Source organism: Prionailurus viverrinus, chromosome B3 (assembly GCF_022837055.1).
Source record: "Prionailurus viverrinus isolate Anna chromosome B3, UM_Priviv_1.0, whole genome shotgun sequence".
NCBI classification, from domain to species: Eukaryota; Metazoa; Chordata; class Mammalia; order Carnivora; family Felidae; genus Prionailurus; species Prionailurus viverrinus.
Genome location: NC_062566.1, coordinates 75,308,476 through 75,325,865, shown reverse-complemented (window position 1 = coordinate 75,325,865; position 17,390 = coordinate 75,308,476). Strand labels below are relative to the sequence as shown.

General features: G+C 38.7%; 1 protein-coding gene across 3 annotated transcripts in view; it reads left to right on the top strand.

Moving 5' to 3' along the window:
- The first annotated feature begins 217 nt into the window (after positions 1-217).
- Positions 218-17,390, top strand: part of PRKD1 (protein kinase D1) — a 332,982-nt gene continuing 315,809 nt past the window's right edge. For 2 of the 3 annotated variants that reach the window (XM_047863002.1, XM_047863000.1), the window contains exon 1: positions 218-667. In XM_047863002.1, coding sequence (XP_047718958.1) covers positions 404-667 — 264 coding nt within the window. In that variant the 5' untranslated portion in view covers positions 218-403. The remainder of the gene's footprint in view (positions 668-17,390) is intronic. The other variant, XM_047863001.1, reaches the window with a different exon arrangement.

Sequence of the window (17,390 nt, the reverse complement as noted above, 5' to 3'; positions counted from 1 at the left end):
CTCCGCAGTGCCCGCCTCCAGCTCCCCTTCCCCGCCCCTCGCGCCCCCTTCCCCGCCTCCGCCTGGCGCCCGGCGCCCGGGCCGCGCTGACCCGCCGCCCCGTCCCCGCGAGCGCGCGGCGGCTGCTCCAAGGCGGCGGCGGCGCCTCCCCCGTGCGGCGCCCGCGCTCCCGGCGGCGCAGCCCTCCCGCCTCAGCCATTTTCCCTCCCCCGCTCCCCTCCCGCTCCTCATCCTCTCGCCCTCCCCCCGCGCGGGGACTTTTCCGGAAAGTTTTTATTTTCCGCCTCGGCTCTCGGAGAAAGAAGCTCCCGACTCCGCGGCGGCAAAACTTTTCGGCTGCCGCTCCGCCGGCCCCCGCCCTCGGCTGCTCGGCCCCGCGACCCTCGGCGCGCCCCGCCGCGCGATGAGCGCCCCTCCGGTCCTGCGGCCGCCCAGCCCGCTGCTGCCCGTGGCGGCGGCGGCAGCGGCGGCCGCCGCGGCGCTGGTGCCGGGGTCCGGCCCGGGGCCAGCCCCGTTCCTGGCTCCCGTAGCGGCCCCGGCCGGGGGCATCTCCTTCCATCTGCAGATCGGCCTGAGCCGCGAGCCGGTGCTGCTGCTGCAGGACTCGTCCGGGGACTACAGCCTGGCGCACGTCCGCGAGATGGCTTGCTCCATCGTCGACCAGAAGGTAAGGCGCCGTACAGGGGGCGCTGCCCGTCCGGTCGCCCCTCGCCGCGCCAACTTTCCGGCTCCCGGGGCTCGGCCGGGAGCCAGCCTCGCCGGCGCTCGGGAAGGGTCTGGCACCGGCCAGGGCTGGACGCCGGCAGCCGAAGCACTGCATTCCCCGTTGTCCGGTTCTCCCTTTGCCCCGTCTTCTTGCATTCCCGGTATCTCTGCAGTCCGCATCCTCCTCACCCATTTCCAGTCCTCTCGGGACATTTCCAGGTAGGTTGCTTGCCCACGTCTCCCAGCGCCTCTCCCTCCTCTTAAGACTTCCCTGCTCCCCTCCTTCGCCGCCCCCCCCGCTTCCCTCTGGACCCTGGACCAGCACGTTCCTGGCGCCAGAATCCTCCTTCCCGTACCAGAGTTTTCCCCCGGGACACGCTCAACACGATTTCAGCACCACTCCCTTCCTCTTCAGGCCCCTCTCCCAGCTCGGACCGATGCTGAGGAGTTCCTGGAATGATCTAGAGATGAGGAATTTCTCACCTGTCAAATAAGCTTTTAAGAGGGAATGATTGACTCGGCCAGCTGTGAAAACAACTGACCAGATCACAACGACTCACCTCCCTGTGGTGTTTTTTAGTCCTACCTTTGTGTGAACGTGAAAGCAAAATTTTCAACGATAAAATTTGGAAGTTGCAGCCTTTTTGATCGGCATCCCTGAGGCACTGATAGTAGGGCATTGAAGCAGAGGCACAGACCTTTAAGTGGTGGGGGTGCGCCTAGGGGCGCTCCGAGGCTGGCCGTCCCTGTGGGACTCTGGACAGCGGTCACAAAAGGCAGGTTGGAAAAGGGGCCATTATCCTGGGCCAGGCCACCCGGGGAAGGGACCCACCCTGCCCACAACTGTTTGTAGTGCAATTTTGAATTTCAGGTTTCTGTAGCCATCCAGAGTGATGTTGCATGGAAAAGGGTGATTAAGAGTGTGAAGGAGAAGGGGCATGGCGCCAGTCTTAGTATAAACAGGCAGGGTTTAGGGGGTGGGAACAGAAGTCTATAAAGGTGCTAAATTTCCACCCTGGAGGACTGGCTAATCCTTGCCTTATAAAAGTCACTTGAATAATCACTGAATGCTTTCTTTAAAGTATTTGGAGGACAGATTGCTAAACTTGAGTGTTGTTAATTGTGGCATGTAGCACAAGGATATGAGGAAAAGCCCTGGGGAAAAATCAGTAATCTGGGAAGTTTGTAAAAGTTCTGCAGGTGCGCTAAGGCAACAATGAGTGTCAAGCATTTTTGGTTATTGAATGTAGTGACACTTTCTATTACATACAACTCTCAGTCTTTTTCAACTTCCATGTAAATGACAAATTCTAATTCAGGTACGTGTCCTGTCATGTGTCTCCTCATCAGTATTACAGGGTATTTGTTGCAGGTGAACAGGAGCACTGTCCTAGGCATTGTTAAGACTTCCCTTAGTGCGACAATCTCCATTAGGGTGCAAACCAGTTAACTAAAGAGCATTACCAGATAAGCATAAAAACCATGTATAATAAAATTTCTCAAAAAAGCTAATGCAATTGTATGGAATTTTAACTTACCTAAATTCTAAAGCAAGTGATAGAGTGTTAGGGAATAGTCACATCGAGTCAGATTAATATGGGCAAACTATTTTTGACCAGCTTTAAAACACCCACCCTACCCCCTCGATGGAGTTTAGGATGGAGAGAAACATGTATGGTTCAAGAGGTTTGGGATTGGGATTTTGAATGGAGAGTAAATTCCATTTGTCTCAGGAGCTACCACATCTCAGGATGTTATATGGAGGGAATGATATGAGTGCAGAGGGACAGAGGCTACAGGTACCTATGGAATGCAGCAGGCCCTCTGGCCCCAGGGTAGGGACTAGGGTATTTAGAGAAAGTACAACTATGAAGAGGCCTTGAAATTAAAATGAACTCAAATTAGTAGAAGCCTCAGTAATCTTCCACATAGAGATCTCAAACCAAAGAAAGATGGATTTGCTGCGTGGAAGATGTTTTAGAATGCCAAAAATGTTATGGTAGAAAGAAAACTGGAGTTCAGTCATGAACTACTTGAGACCTGAGCCAACACTGGGGGAGAGACCTGGAGTAGTACCAGAAAGGGAAAAGTCATCAGCCTTGGTGGCTGATTTATAAGGGGAATCCCTTCCTTTTGTATTTACTCTTGTAATTCTTCTTTTTCTAAAACAAGAGTTTGAGAAGCTTAATGGCTTGGGATAACCAAGGTAAAGTTCTCCCTTGTACTTTTCTTTTCTTTTTTCTTTTCTTTTCTTTTCTTTTCTTTTCTTTTCTTTTCTTTTCTTTTCTTTGTCTCTTTCTTTCTTTCTTTTTCTTTCTTAAAGTTTATGGCAAATTATTCAGTTTAGAGATGTGGATTTGAGGGCTGTTTATATACAGAATGCTGTAAATACTGGATGGTGGGTCTCTACTGGAAAATTTCCATTTATCTGTCTTCCATCATCTGTCTTGAGGTACATTATCACCCAAGGCAGAAACGTGATTAAGAGGCCTGAATATCCATCACAGGATAGCAGGGATCTCTTTGCCTTGTGACAGTAGAAATGGCAGACAGGTCAGTGTTGAGTTAAGGAAATGAGAGGAGGTCCTTTGTCCCTTGTTTCAGGTTCTCTTAAGTACTTGCTGGAAATATCAACCATGAGGAAGGATGACAGGAGGAAAAAAGAGAGGGAGGGAGGGAAATGAATGTTTTAGGAGAGAGCTGAGAGTTTGAAGTGATTTACAGTTTATAATGTAGACTGGAGCCATGTGGAGCTTACAATAGAAGGTTCTCCTGAGTTTTTGAGCCCTCCACATTCATTGTTTCATAAACTTTTCGAGAAGGGTTTTTATACAGTTTGTTTGAGAGTTCTCTAAGTACTAATACTAACAGAGATCAGGCTAGCTTAAATCTTTGGAAGTATTAGCTGACAATTCAATTTATTTAAGCAACATTCATCGACATTTCTTGTGGGGTGTGCATCTGAGGTTTTTAGGGCTGACTAAGAGAGATTGTGTCCCTGAGAAACTCCTCTTTAAAGTTATTTTTGTTATTGTTTAGAGTTTAGAGTATAGTTTTTCTTTGATTATGTAGGTTTGGAAATTGGCAAACATTTGATTGCACTTGAAAATTTTGATGGTAATTTAGCATTTAAGATGAAAGTACCCAAGTATATACTGAATTGTATAGCTAAGGAATTATTTCTTTTATCTTTTAGTTTAGGTCAAAAATCTAGTCTTGCTCTTCTGTATGGAACAATGTTTAAATATATAAGATGTTATTCCTTCCTTTGGAAGTATTAGCCTAAGGTTTTACTTACATTATGCTTGTTTCATTACTTTGCAAGCATGTAACCTTGAAGGCTGGTTGTATATAAAGACATGCATTCTGTTAGTGTACATGATTATTGTTTCCTGGAAGGTAAAAAAACCAAAAAACAAAAAACACCAGTAATTGACTTCTCTTTGAGACACTGTTACTTTCTACCAACAAAGGAACCTTGACTGTATAGACTAAGAAGGAATTGTTTTGAGGCAAGAACAGTATTCTAAAGGAAGAATTAGTGTGGTTTCATAGTGTATTATCTGTTTATCTGTCTACACACACACTTGCACACACACATACTCTTTTCTTAAACAAGCAGTATTAATTTAGGGATATAAGATCTAATTAATATGACTATCCATTCATTTTGGTTATTATCTTATTAGAAAGATGACTCATATTTCCTTTTTGAATTTGCTAAAATGGGGTAATACCTTCAATAAGACTCTTGGCATATAGTTCCAGTTTATATACAGACATTTATCTGACAAGAGAAACTAAACAGGGAGATTTTATAGGAGGTAGCTCACTAAAGGAATAACCAAGACTAGTGTTTTGGTTTGAGAGCAGATTTGCTATACTTGTAGTTGTTTCACTTTCTTAATTGCAAATTGTTCTCTTAACAGTGTCGTTTTTATCTTTATTGTGATTTTAGCTATTCTACTACACAGATTAAGCTGGAAATAATTAACTGCTTGACCAGCTCAACATATGTGGAACAACAAAATCCTTTTAAGCTAATGATGGTGTTTGGGTCTTAGGTGTACACTTTTTATTCAGATTTCATATTTGTCATTATTGTATGTATTCTATGATTTCCAATTTAATGATGAAGTATAGAAGTGGTCATTTCACTGAGTGATTCTTAATGTAACTTTAAATACTATATATTAAAAATTATAATTTCTTTCCAAGTTTAGTAGTTTAATGGGATTATATTTTGGTATATATGTAATATTTATGTACTGCATATATATATGTAATATTTACATATATACATATCAGTTTATTATATAAGTTTATAAGTGTTTTATATAATATTTTTAAAAGTGTACTATTCCATGTATAGCCTTCAGATGCTGAAATATTGTTTTCTCTGTGTATTATAGGCTGCAAAAAGTGAGGCCTCATTACATAGCTCATAATCCAAAGAGAAACTCTGCTTTATATTTTATATCAATGTGCAGAAGTGAAAACCTTTTCTTATAGGGGTATGCTATTTAACAGTTTTCACAAGAATATATATAATTTTTAAATTTTATTTATTTAAGTAATCTCTATGCCCAGTATGGGGCTCGAATTCACAACCCTGAGATCAAAAGTTATATGCTCTTCTGATTGAGCCAGCCAGGCACCCCACAAGGGGAATATTCTATAATATTTTATATAATACAAGATATTTTAGAATATTCTAAGAATTGGATGATTGGTTATTTTGACAATATATGAAGTAATGTGGGCCTTTAGATCCAGGATTGAGATAAATCTGAAAGAATTTTCTGTGAAATCTATAGTGTGTGTGGGAGTGGGAGTTGGCGGTAGGTATGGGGCTGGAAAATTATTAGTAAGGTTTGAAAATTTGCCCCATACTTAATAACTGTGTTGGTCCATATCAAGAGACTCCTATCACAGCTATTAAGGGAGATCTAAACCTTTATTTGGTAATTATTATTACTTTTTTTGTGTGTGAGGTGATTGTATATAGGTCTTCAGTTTATGCATGAATGACTTAATGACATTACTTGACAGTACAAACAAATTTGTACCTTTGAATGTATGGTTACAATTTATCTAAGATTACTTTGAAGATTAAGGATAATATATATAAAGAATTAAATATACTGCCTGGCAAATAAGTGTGTAATAAATTAAATAGTATTATTGGTATTCTAAGACTTTACAGACAGCATACTGTCTTGATAGCAAAAGAAATATATACTTTATTATTTTATTCTTACGTTAACATATAAATAAAATTATAGTGTTAAAAAATAGTATAAATGTAAGGCTTTGATAACATTTTTCCTCTGCCCTGTATAATAGGGCAGATCTTAGAGTACCTGCATTTTGTAACTGCTTCTGAAATTTCAATCTCTCAGAATTCCTCAAGGAGTAATTTGATTATTGCTAAATGTAAAAGCACACACTGATAAAAGTATAGCACATCTTCATTGCTTTTTATTATTTTTGATAAGAAGTTGATTTAATTCCTTTTCAGTTGCAAGTGTAATTCCAATCATATTTCATTTGGAAAAAAAGGGAATAAAATAGGTAAGGGTATAGTATTTGGCAACATAATGATTCTTAATTCTGGTCCTCAAGACTGAAATCGAAAATTCCTTTGCAAATCTACCCTTGATAGGAGGAAGAAGGGACTTGGAAATGACTCTGGGGGATTGCATTTTGCTATCACACTAGCATCCAAGGATTATTTTCTAAGTTGGTACATCTGATGATGTAGAGGAGATGAGAGGCAGGTTTACTGGGAAAAAACTGAGTTAGCAGTTTTGCTGAGCCAATCCCAAGTGTTTTTAAAATCGTTTCACTAACTACCACCCACCTCTCTTGGAATTCCATGCTCCATTATAAAACCTTTAGACAACCACAATCAGTAAGTATCCATCCATCTTTTAAAGAAGAGTAGAAGAGATAATTATATGAAATGTGTATGTGATTTAGACTGGAAACATTGAATAAGTTCTCAAGCTATACCAAGAAACTGGTATGATCAAGATAGCAAGGCTGGACCCAAATTCGATTAGAGGTGGATAAAATGAAGTTCATGGGAGTTGATCATAACATGAGAGTTCTTTGTTTTATTTTTATATTTGTTTGCTTCATTTTTCTGTGTTGGGCATAACTAATATTTTTGACTTCTGACCCTTTATAGTCACCTTGATTCATCTTAAAGATCTAAGTCCAAATGTGGAAATAGAGGTGAAAGAAAGGAGTGTTTTTTTTTTTTTTAAGTTTATTTATTTATTTTGGTAGAGAGACAGAGCAAGCGGGGGGAGGGGCAGAGAGAAGGGAAGAGAGACAATCTCAAGCAGACTCTGCAGTGCAGGACTTAAACTCATGAACCCATGAGTTCATGACCTGAGCTGAAGCCAAGAGTTGGATGTTTAATCAGGTGAGCCACCCAAGTGCCACCCCTCCCTCCCCGCAAAGGAGTGTTTTTAAAGATTGTGCACACCTTTTAATTTCCTCAGCATTATTCTAGGGAGGTTTTGAAAATGAGATTTCAGTTTCTTAAAACCTTTTTAAATGTTGAAATATGGTAGAACACAAAACAAAAAATGTGCATTAATTTTTTGGTATTGATAGAAATTAGATACAGAGAAAGTGGTTATTTTGCTCCCATATATTCAGTTTTTTTCCATCTAAAAGAATATGTGAAGTTTCCCCCAGGAATTTCTCTGATATTGTCAACCAAATATTTTTCTACCATTAAAAACCAATAATGACAGCACCACTTGAAGTAACTTTGCAGCAGAGGAACCACATTATGTTGGATCTTACTCTCTAGTCTCACACAGAAAAGAGATAATTAAGTAAACAAAACCTTTGATTATATTACGCCTATAGCCATTATGAAATAGCATGTGTTTTAGATAGTCATAGAGTATAAGAAATTGGTGTAAAAACACCACATATTAAGACACAGTTTTGCCTGTCAAAATTTACAGTTTCCTGTGTAGAAGTTTCTTCCAAAGTTGCACAAAGGTTTTATTTGGCTAAAGCTAGTCAGTTGATACAGCAGCTTAGCAGTGTTGGCAGATACAAAGATTAGATTTTCAAATATGTGATCATGTAGGAATTTTGTTCAACTTTTTGGTGAAAGGGGAAAAAAATATGTACCCTTCCCTGGTTCTTTGGCTTTTAGTCTAAGGCACTGACTGATGAGGAATTTGTTGAATTTGCTTGTATTTAGGCATAATTTCAAAAAATTCTGATTTCCACCTTCCCTAATTGTCAGCAGTCACATTTTTTGTACGTATGTATCAGTATCATCAAATGGATGAAAAGTATGAATGTGATAATGAAAATATTGAGCAAAAGGCATAAATGTGCCTAATAAATGGTATTGATAATCTAAAGCTCTATAGACAAGTACATTGTTATGTTAATAAAAGAAACATAGTTTTTATTAGCAGGAAACTTGTCTAACTTATTTGGGTAAAAAAAATTATAGGTATCTTTTGTTTGTTCAGATTGTTGGAGAAAAGCCATACCTTGAGCATTGGAAGCTTGTTTCAGCATACAAGGTTCGTCACAAAAATAATACAGTTAAGATCCAGTGAAAAGAGTATTAAATATGTTAAATAAAGATTTGAGTTTCTTTACTTTTTCATAAAAAATGAAATAAAAAGAATCTGAATATAATTAAAGCCTGATTTGATATGTTGCAGACAAGAACATTTGCACATCAAATGAGACAACAATGTATTCAAATATGAAATCCATGTACCATTAATTCAGTTTGCTTTTCATGTATGTTTTGTAAATGTTTTAGGTTGACTTAGGTAAAAATTTTGGGGGTGCCTGGGTCGCTCAGTTTGTTGGGTGACTGACTTCGGCTCAGGTCATGATCTCATGGTTGGTGAGTTCTAGGCCTGCATCAGGCCTGGAGCCTTCTTCGAATTCTGTGTCTCCTTCTCTCTCTGCCCCTCCCCCACTCATGCTCTGTCTGTCTGTCTCTCTCTCAAAAATAAATAGACATTTAAAAAAATTAAAAGAAAAAACATTAAACCAATAGGTTAAAGTGTTATTAAAGATTTTTAAACTGTCAGTTTTGAAAATACCAAAAAATCTAAACCTTTTCCTAGCTTGTCTAAATAAGTCATACTTAATGATATAGTAACTAGTGAATAATTATGGAACTATCATTAGGTCTTGAATGGATAACTATTGCCAGAATAGAGACCAGGGTTTCAGTTCTAGTTCAGGTGCTTGAATTAAGTTCCAGAGACCTTAAAAATGGATTGAATTAGGCCAGGTCAAATATTTATTCATGACATTGTGTCTCAATGTTTTTATCAATTAAACATGAACATTTTTTTCCCCCATATTTTAACTCCTTAGATTTTGAGAAATGGCATTAGGCTTGCTCATGGTCTGGCAAGGCATCTTGGGAGGGACCAGGAGTTCTTATAATACCTCCAACTGGCTACATCCTTCTCAAAGTGCTGGGATATCATGGCCAGCCTTCAGGGAGGAACATACATAAGGACTCCAGGGCATCTGGCATAGGGTATAGGAGGAATTGAAGACATCTAAGGGTGATTTGTTTGTTAAAGAAAATAGATTATTAGGGTGGGACAGGAGAATGTTTCCCATTTTACAGAAAAGTGAAGTCTACTGGCCACGAGGAACCATCTGTATAGTCTTTGCACTCAGTGCCTTTGAAAGGTTTGGTTTGCACCCTGGATATGGAAAGCTGCCCCTAAGAACATGTGTGACTTACAGAGTTGTATTTGTTTAGAGATTGGTTAGTCCAGTTAGACCCCCAGAACAGTGATGCTGGGGCTCAAGGCCCCTTGACCAAAATCAGTGGTCTAGGGCAAACAACTGTAGCTTTTGCTATTGTCAAAAGCAGGAAAGAGTAAGGGGAAATGGTGGGGTTGGAGGGGTGGTAGTTAAGCTTGGGTGATGACTTCTAAACCGTGGTGATGAATAGACCTGAGCAGGCTATAGTAGGCAAGGCCTGTGGGATTAGGAGACTAGTGGACCAGAGATCAGAAGAGGACAGTGACAGTGAAACTCTGACCACCTGCGGTTGGAGTTAGCAGGAATGGTCCTACTCTATAACTCGCGTATAGCAGTGGGGAGAGGTCTAGGAGGTGGCTTTTTATAAGTTGAGTAGTTCTCACTGGAAGTTTTCACAGTCACAGATGAGAGGTTCAAGGAGCAACTCCAGGATGACTTGATGTGAGAGTTTTAGGAAGAGCTTGTCCCAGGAACATTGGGTTATGCTCTGTAAGGTTCTGGGCCTCATGGTAACAATGGCTGGCAGAGCGGAGCCTCCAGGAACAAAATCTTCCTGGCATGTACTCTGTGGCCTGCCTGTATCTTGGCTTTTTTTTTTTTTTTCATTTGTCATCTCTGATTTTCATAGTAGCCCTTTGTGATAGACATTTTATTTCCACTTTAAGGATGAGGAAACTAGGGAGGCTAAATCATTCGCTCCAAGTCTCATAACTACTAAGTAGAAAGCAAATCCCTCAATATATTATTCCCTTCACTATAGCTAATCCTGGGAACAGAGAGGGCTGGGATGGCTGTAGGTTTGTACAGATAATTTGGAATGATGTGGGGGAGGGGGAAATGTTAAGATTCCTATTATGTTCACTGACATTTACTTAAAGACACTTCAGCTCTGACTGTGTGATGTTATTTATGTGTGTGTTTAAAGTATTCCTTAGTCTGGAAGACTTCCTTCATCTGGAATTCACATCCCAGGTAGTGGTCAGCTAGAAATCTAGTCATTCTGGAGACCACCACTACAATGCTTCTCTTATTAGTGGCAAGATACCCACTCCTATACTGATAATTAATGTAAGCAACATTAAAGATGGACTCTTATTGGGGATATTAGGGCCATTACTGATATCCGAATGGCCAAAATATTTTAAGACAAACCTCACCCTTGTACTAATATGTCTTCTTTTTTAATTTCAAAAAAAATTTCAGTTTATTTATTTTGTGTGTGAGTGTGTGTGTGTGTGTGTGTGTGTATGTATATGAGAGAGAGAGAGAGAGAGAGAGAGAGAGAGAGAGAGAGAGGCAGAGAGAAGCAGAGAGACAGAATCCCTAGGCCTGACAGTGCAGAGCCTGACGCAGGGCTGCAACTCACAAACCTTGAGATCGCGCCTGAGCCAAAACCAAGAGTCGGCTTAACCGACTTGAGCCACCCAGACACCCCACCTCTTTTTTTTTTAAGTAAATATCTGTGTAGCAGAATTAGGTTAGGAATTTGCTTTTATTATACTCTGGTAAGAGGATATGGGAATCGTTATTCCTTACCCATCTTTAAATTTTCAGACACCACTGTTACTTTTCCAAAAAGTTAATTATTAATTAACTTGTTTGATTAAATTGGCCTACCTTGGTTCACAATACTTTTTTCCAGGGAGATATGGGCACTGAGGTGTCTTGGAAGAAATAATTATGTTAAGACCATGTATTGATCAGTGTGGCTCACAGTGGATATAAAGAATATTAGCCACCAGTGTCAATCAGTGAATCATTTCTTCTTGAATACTATATTGATTCTGAGGAGATTCTGAGAAAATAACTCAAGATTCTTAAGAAAGTGCCTTTCAGTGGTTGTTTTTCATTTGAGAAGTATTTGGATTGCCCTATGCTAAGGATTATGCTTTGCAGATATATTTTCTCTTTCTATAAATTTTATGTGTTTGTTTGCTTATTTTTTGATCAATTGTGAATGAACACACCCAAAGGTAAACTCATTCCCGCTGGTTGAGCATGAGCAATCACAGGCCATGTGGAGGTTTTCTTTCATGTAAGTCCTGCTGGCTATGCCAGATTATGACTTGCCTTGCACTCTTTTGCATTGCTTGTGTTCAGGACTAAGGCCAACACTTCTCTTGTAGACTATTTTACTATCTTTAGGCTTTGCAAAAGTGTAGTTGTCTATATAGACAGACATGGTTTAAAATGTATTGATAATTCAGTTACACTCTAAGAGTTTCTGCCCCGCATGACTATCGGGAAGTGTGTAGTAGTTACTCATTCCTAATGGATGAGAAGGGTGCCTGAAATGTTGCCTCTTTTTGATAGATTTGGAACTTTTGCAGCTTTAATACAATGGATGAATTACAAAGAGAATTCTCTTTTGATATGACTTCCCAGTAGTCCCTTGGCTGACCAAAAGGCAGCAGACCTGTCCAGCCACAGTAGAAATCTGAATTTATTACGTATCTGTTAGTCAAGTACTGTCCTTTATAAGCCTTATCTTGAGATAATTCATCTTTAACTAGTAGGACCCATCAGTTGTTGTTTGAGGAGTAGTAAGGTGAGTTGTTCACGCCTAGCTCTTCTCTACCAAATAACCAGTGCTAAGAAGTAATTGACTAGCTTCAGAGTAGTTCTTATACAAGAAGGCTTTTACCCCTTCTCTGTGACAGACCTTAATTTTATTTATTGATGTAGAATGAACTGTTGTCACCCTGGGATGGAGATCTTTAGAATAATTAAGTATAGCCAATAGCTTGAATACATTTTCAAAGAATAAAAGACCAAATCTTGCATGATCTTTGCTTTTATTCAATTCTTTTGTAAGAACAGGGATCAAAAGTAAACATACAGTAAAAATGGACTGGTAGAGTGGATCTGAGTTAATACACTACGTTAAGTGGAATGATCATATATGCCCACTTATCCAGGACCCTCCTATTGATGTTTTTGTTCTAGAATTCCTTTTGAGTGGATGTTTACCAATAAAAACTATGGAGTTTTAAGTTAAAAATAAACAACCAACAAAAACAGAAAGAAAAACCTTTCTTTGGGCAAACATTTTATTGTCTTTTAGCCAAAAATCCTTGTACATTTAAAGATAAAAGCAAAACTTACATCTAGAATTTATTTCATGGAAAGAGTCATCCGATTATATATATTGGCCAAGTCACTGAGCAACTTTTCTAAATGAAGTCTTGAGCTAAAAACAGAAACAAATATAAAGCTTACTTTGGTTTGAATGTTATCCTCTGTGATCAAAAGTTTTTTATAACTTAAAGATGAACACACAACCGACATTTAGAATTGATTTTATTTAACTAATTCATTAGATCTCACTTTGAATGTAATATCTAAAGTAATTTTAAGTCTACATTCTCCAACCAATGTAAATCAAGATACTATGATAGATAAGTACATGTTTATTGTGTCAAACAGCAAATAATTTTGCTTATTTTGGTACTTAATAATACTTTATTAATCCAAATAGGTAAACAGGAAAGGCCTTCCTTGAAGCTTCAGCACCCATGGCAACCATTACAGAGGCAAAATACACTGACTTACATGCAGAAGGATAGCATTATCATTGTTTCGAGTTGTACTTTATTATATTCTGGGTGCTGGAGAAAATAACGTGGTTAGAAAAAAAAGAGAAATATTGTGCACAAATGCACTTGATTACTTAGAAAAATTCTTTCTTTCTTTCTTTCTTTCTTTCTTTCTTTCTTTCTTTCTTTCTTTTGAAGTTGATTTTTGAAAGAGAGCATGCACACAAATGGGAGAGGGACAAAGAGAGAGGGAGAGAGAGAGAATCCCAAGCAGGCTCCACAATGTCAGAGCAGAGCCTGATGCAGATCTGGAACTCTGGAACTGTGAGATGATGACCTGAGCCAAAGCTGGACACTTAACTGAATGAGTCACCCAGGTGCCCTGAAAACTTGCTTTCTATTTAAAAAACAGGTAGGCAAATAAGGGAGATAAAATTTTGGAAATTGTAGTGTCCCAAGATAACAGAGTGTAGGCTATAGCTCCTATTTTCTTAGGATGAAAATATCCAGGCATAGACTGGATGAAGCAAATGCATATTATACCTATTACTCTTCAGTTGGTTTCTGTTGATAAATATGTTGCTGAAGTAATATTAAGAATTATAGGTTCAGAAATTATAATGTTGAATATCCTGGCTTCTGAAAAATAATGCAAGTCAATGGGTCTAAAGCCACTTGAAAAGGAACTTGATTTCGTATAATCATTTGTATTTAGAATTTTCCCCACATGGAAAGTTATAACTTTATAATTCAATTACTTAATTGTTTTTCTTTTATTTTGAAAACTACAAAATTACCATGTTTGATAGGCTGAATAATGACCCTCAGAGATGTCCACACTCTAATCCCTGGAATTTGCATATGTTATGGCAAAAGTTATTTTGTAGATGTGATTAAATTAAGGATTTTGAGACAGGGAGACTATCCTGGATTAACTGGGTGAGCCCAATCCAATCACATGGGTCCTTAAAAGTGGTGAATCTCCCAGGTTAGGTCAGACAGATGAGACTTCAGCAGGAAAATTCTAACCACGAGAGGGACTCTATACCCTATTGTTGACTTTGAAGTTGGAGGAAATGGGTCAAGAGGTAAGGAGTGCTGGGGTCCATACACAAGAGAATTAAGGGTTGTAGTGGTAGGAGGTGTGACCACCGAAACAAAAGGCTGGACTGATGCAAGGAAGGGGTCAGGAACCAAGTAATACAGTCAACACTGAAAGCTCAAAGCTCAAAAAGTGAGAAAAATGATCCTCCTCTAGGAGCTCAGAAGGAACCGCACCTTGACTTTAGCCCAAGGAAAGTGACTTTGGACTTCTGATTTCCAGAAATGGAAGAGAATAAATTTATGTTTTTAAAAACTGCTGATTTTATGGTAGTTTGTTATAGCAGTGACAGGAAATTAATATGCCAGGTTCACTGGAGAAAAGGTGAGAAATTCAGATAAGCCTCTAAATGGATCATACTACTCAGATTTAAAGTATTTTAGTATCAGACTTTTTTTTCTACAAGAGAAGATACTCATCATAACTTCTGTGTGATTTATTTGCTCTTTTATTCTGATACTACGTTTTTTTCTGGTTTATTTTTCCCTCCCAACTTTATAGAGACATAACTGACACATAACATTGTGTAAGTTTGAGGTATACAATGTAATGACTTGATTCCTGTATACATTTCAAAATGATTGCCACAATAAGATTACTTAATACATCCATCACCTCACATAATTGCATTCTATTTTATAGGGGGATATTTAAGATCTACTTTGTAGCAACTTTGAAGTATATAGTACATGATTGTTAACTATAATCACCATGTTTTACATTGCATTCCCAGAACTTACTCATCTCATAACTGGAAGTTTGTACCTTTTGACCAACATCTCCCCATTTCAAACCACCCCACAGCCCTTGGCAACTACCACTGTGTTCTCTGTTTCTATGAAGTTAAACTTTTTTAGATTCTGCCTGTGAGTGAAATCATAGAGTATTTGTCTTCCTTGGACTTATTTCACTTAGCATAATGTTCTCAAGGACCGTCCATGTTGCAACCGGTAGGATTTCCTTCTTTTTTATGGTGGAAAAATATTCCTCTGTGTGTGTGTGTGTGTGTGTGTGTGTGTGTGTGTGTGTGTGCATGTATGTGCACTCGTGTGTGTATCCATCCTATTTTCTTTATTCATTTTTGCACTGATGGGCACTTAGGTTGTTTCTGTGTCTTGGCTATTGTGTGAATAATGCTGCAGTGAACATAGGAATGCAGCATCTCTTTGGATGACTCTTGGATGTCTCTTCCTAATCAATTTTTATAGAGATAGAACAAAGAAAGTGTCTAAACTCACATTTTTTACTCTGTATTTACTATAACTATCACAACCACATAGTTTTATTTTTCTCTTTTAATTAATTAATTTATTGTAATAAAATTAGTATGTAACATACTAGTTTCAGGTGTCCATCATAATGATTCAATATTATCATACATTACAAAATGATCACCACAGTAAGTCTAGGTACCATTTGTCACCATAGAATTGATCCCTTTTACCCATTTTATTCATCCTCCAACCCCTTCCCCTCTGATAATCACCCCCCATCTGTTCTCTGTATTGATGATTTTGTTTGACTGGTTGTTTGGATTCCACATGTAAATGAAATCATATGGTATTTGTCTTTTTCTGTTTGATTTACTTCACTTAGCTTAATATTCTAAAGGTCATGCATGTTTGTGCATATGGCAAGATTTCCTTTGTTTTTGGCTGAGTAGTCCATTTTGTATATATTCCACATCTTCTTTATCCATTCATCCATTGATGGACACTTAGGTGTTTCCTTATCTTGGCAATTTGATTGTATGTTTTTCTATGTCAGTTTTTAAATATAAAATGCCTTTGGGGGTAGTTTTTGTGTGGAGAAAAGACTTTTCAGATCTTTATTTTGGTTTTAGAATTTACTATTCAAGTTGTTAAAGTTACAGGTTAAGATATTAATCTTTCTAGTGTATCTAGTGTAATTTATACTTTTTTTTTAAGTTGAGCAGATTTTATTTAAATTTTAGTTAACCTTCAGTGCAACATTGGTTTTGGGAGACGAATTTAGTGATTCATCATTTACGTACAACACCCAGTGCTCATCACAAGTGTCCTCCTTAATATCCATCACCTGTTTAGCCCATACCCCACCCACCTCCATCCATCAACCCTCAGTTTGTTCTCTATCTTTAAGAGTCTCTTGCAGTTTGTTTCCCTCTTTTCTCTTTATTCCCCCTTCCCATGTGCTCATTTGTTTTGCTTCTTAAATTCCACGTATGAGTGAACTCATATGGTATTTGTCCTTCTTTGAGTTATTTTGCTTAGCATAATACATTCTAGCTTCATCCATGTCATTACAAATGGTGGGTTTCATTCTTTTTGATGGCTGAATAATATTCCATAGTGTATGTATACACCACATCTTCTTTATCCATTCATCAGTTGATGGACATTTGGGCTCTCTCCATAGTTTGGCCATTGTTGATAATGCTGCTGTAAACATTGGGGTGCATGTGCCCCTTTGAATCTGTATTTTTGTATCCTTTGGGTAAATACCTAATAGTACAATTGCTAGATTGTAGGGTAGTTCTGTTTTTAGTTTAGTTTTTTTTTTTTAATTTTTAAGTGTTTATTTATATTAGAGAGAGAGATAGAGAACAAGCAGGGGAGCGGCAGAGAGAGAGGGAGACACAGAATCCGAAGTAGGCACCAGGCTCTGAGCTGTCAGCACAGAGCCTGATGTGGGGCTCAAACTCATGAACTGTGAGATCATGACCTGAGTCATAGTTGGAAGCTTAACCAAGTGGGACACCCAGGTGCCCCTGTTTTCAGTTTTTTGGGAAACCTCCATACTGTTCTCCAGAATGGCTCCACAAGTTTGCATTCCTGGCAGCAGTGCAAGAGGGTTCTCCTTTATCCACATCCTTGCTAACACCTGTTGTTTCTTGTGTTGTTAATTTTAGCCATTCCGACAGGTGTGAGGTGGTATCTCATCATGGTTTTGATTTGTATTTCCCTGATGATGAGTGATGTTGAGCATCTTTTCATGGCTAACAGACGTTAGCCTTTGGATGTCTTTTTTGGAAAAGTGTCTTTTCACATCTTTGCCCATTTCTTAACTGGGTTGTTTATTTCTTGGGTGTTGAGTTTGATAAGTTCTTTATATAGATTTTGGATACTAACCCTCTATCCAGTATGTCATTTGCAAATATCTTCTCCCATTCCATAGGCTGCCTTATAGTTTTGTTCGTTGTTTCCTTTGCTGTGAAGAAGCTTTTTATCCTGATGAAGTTCCAATAGTTCATGTCTTCTTTTGTTTCCCTTGCCAAC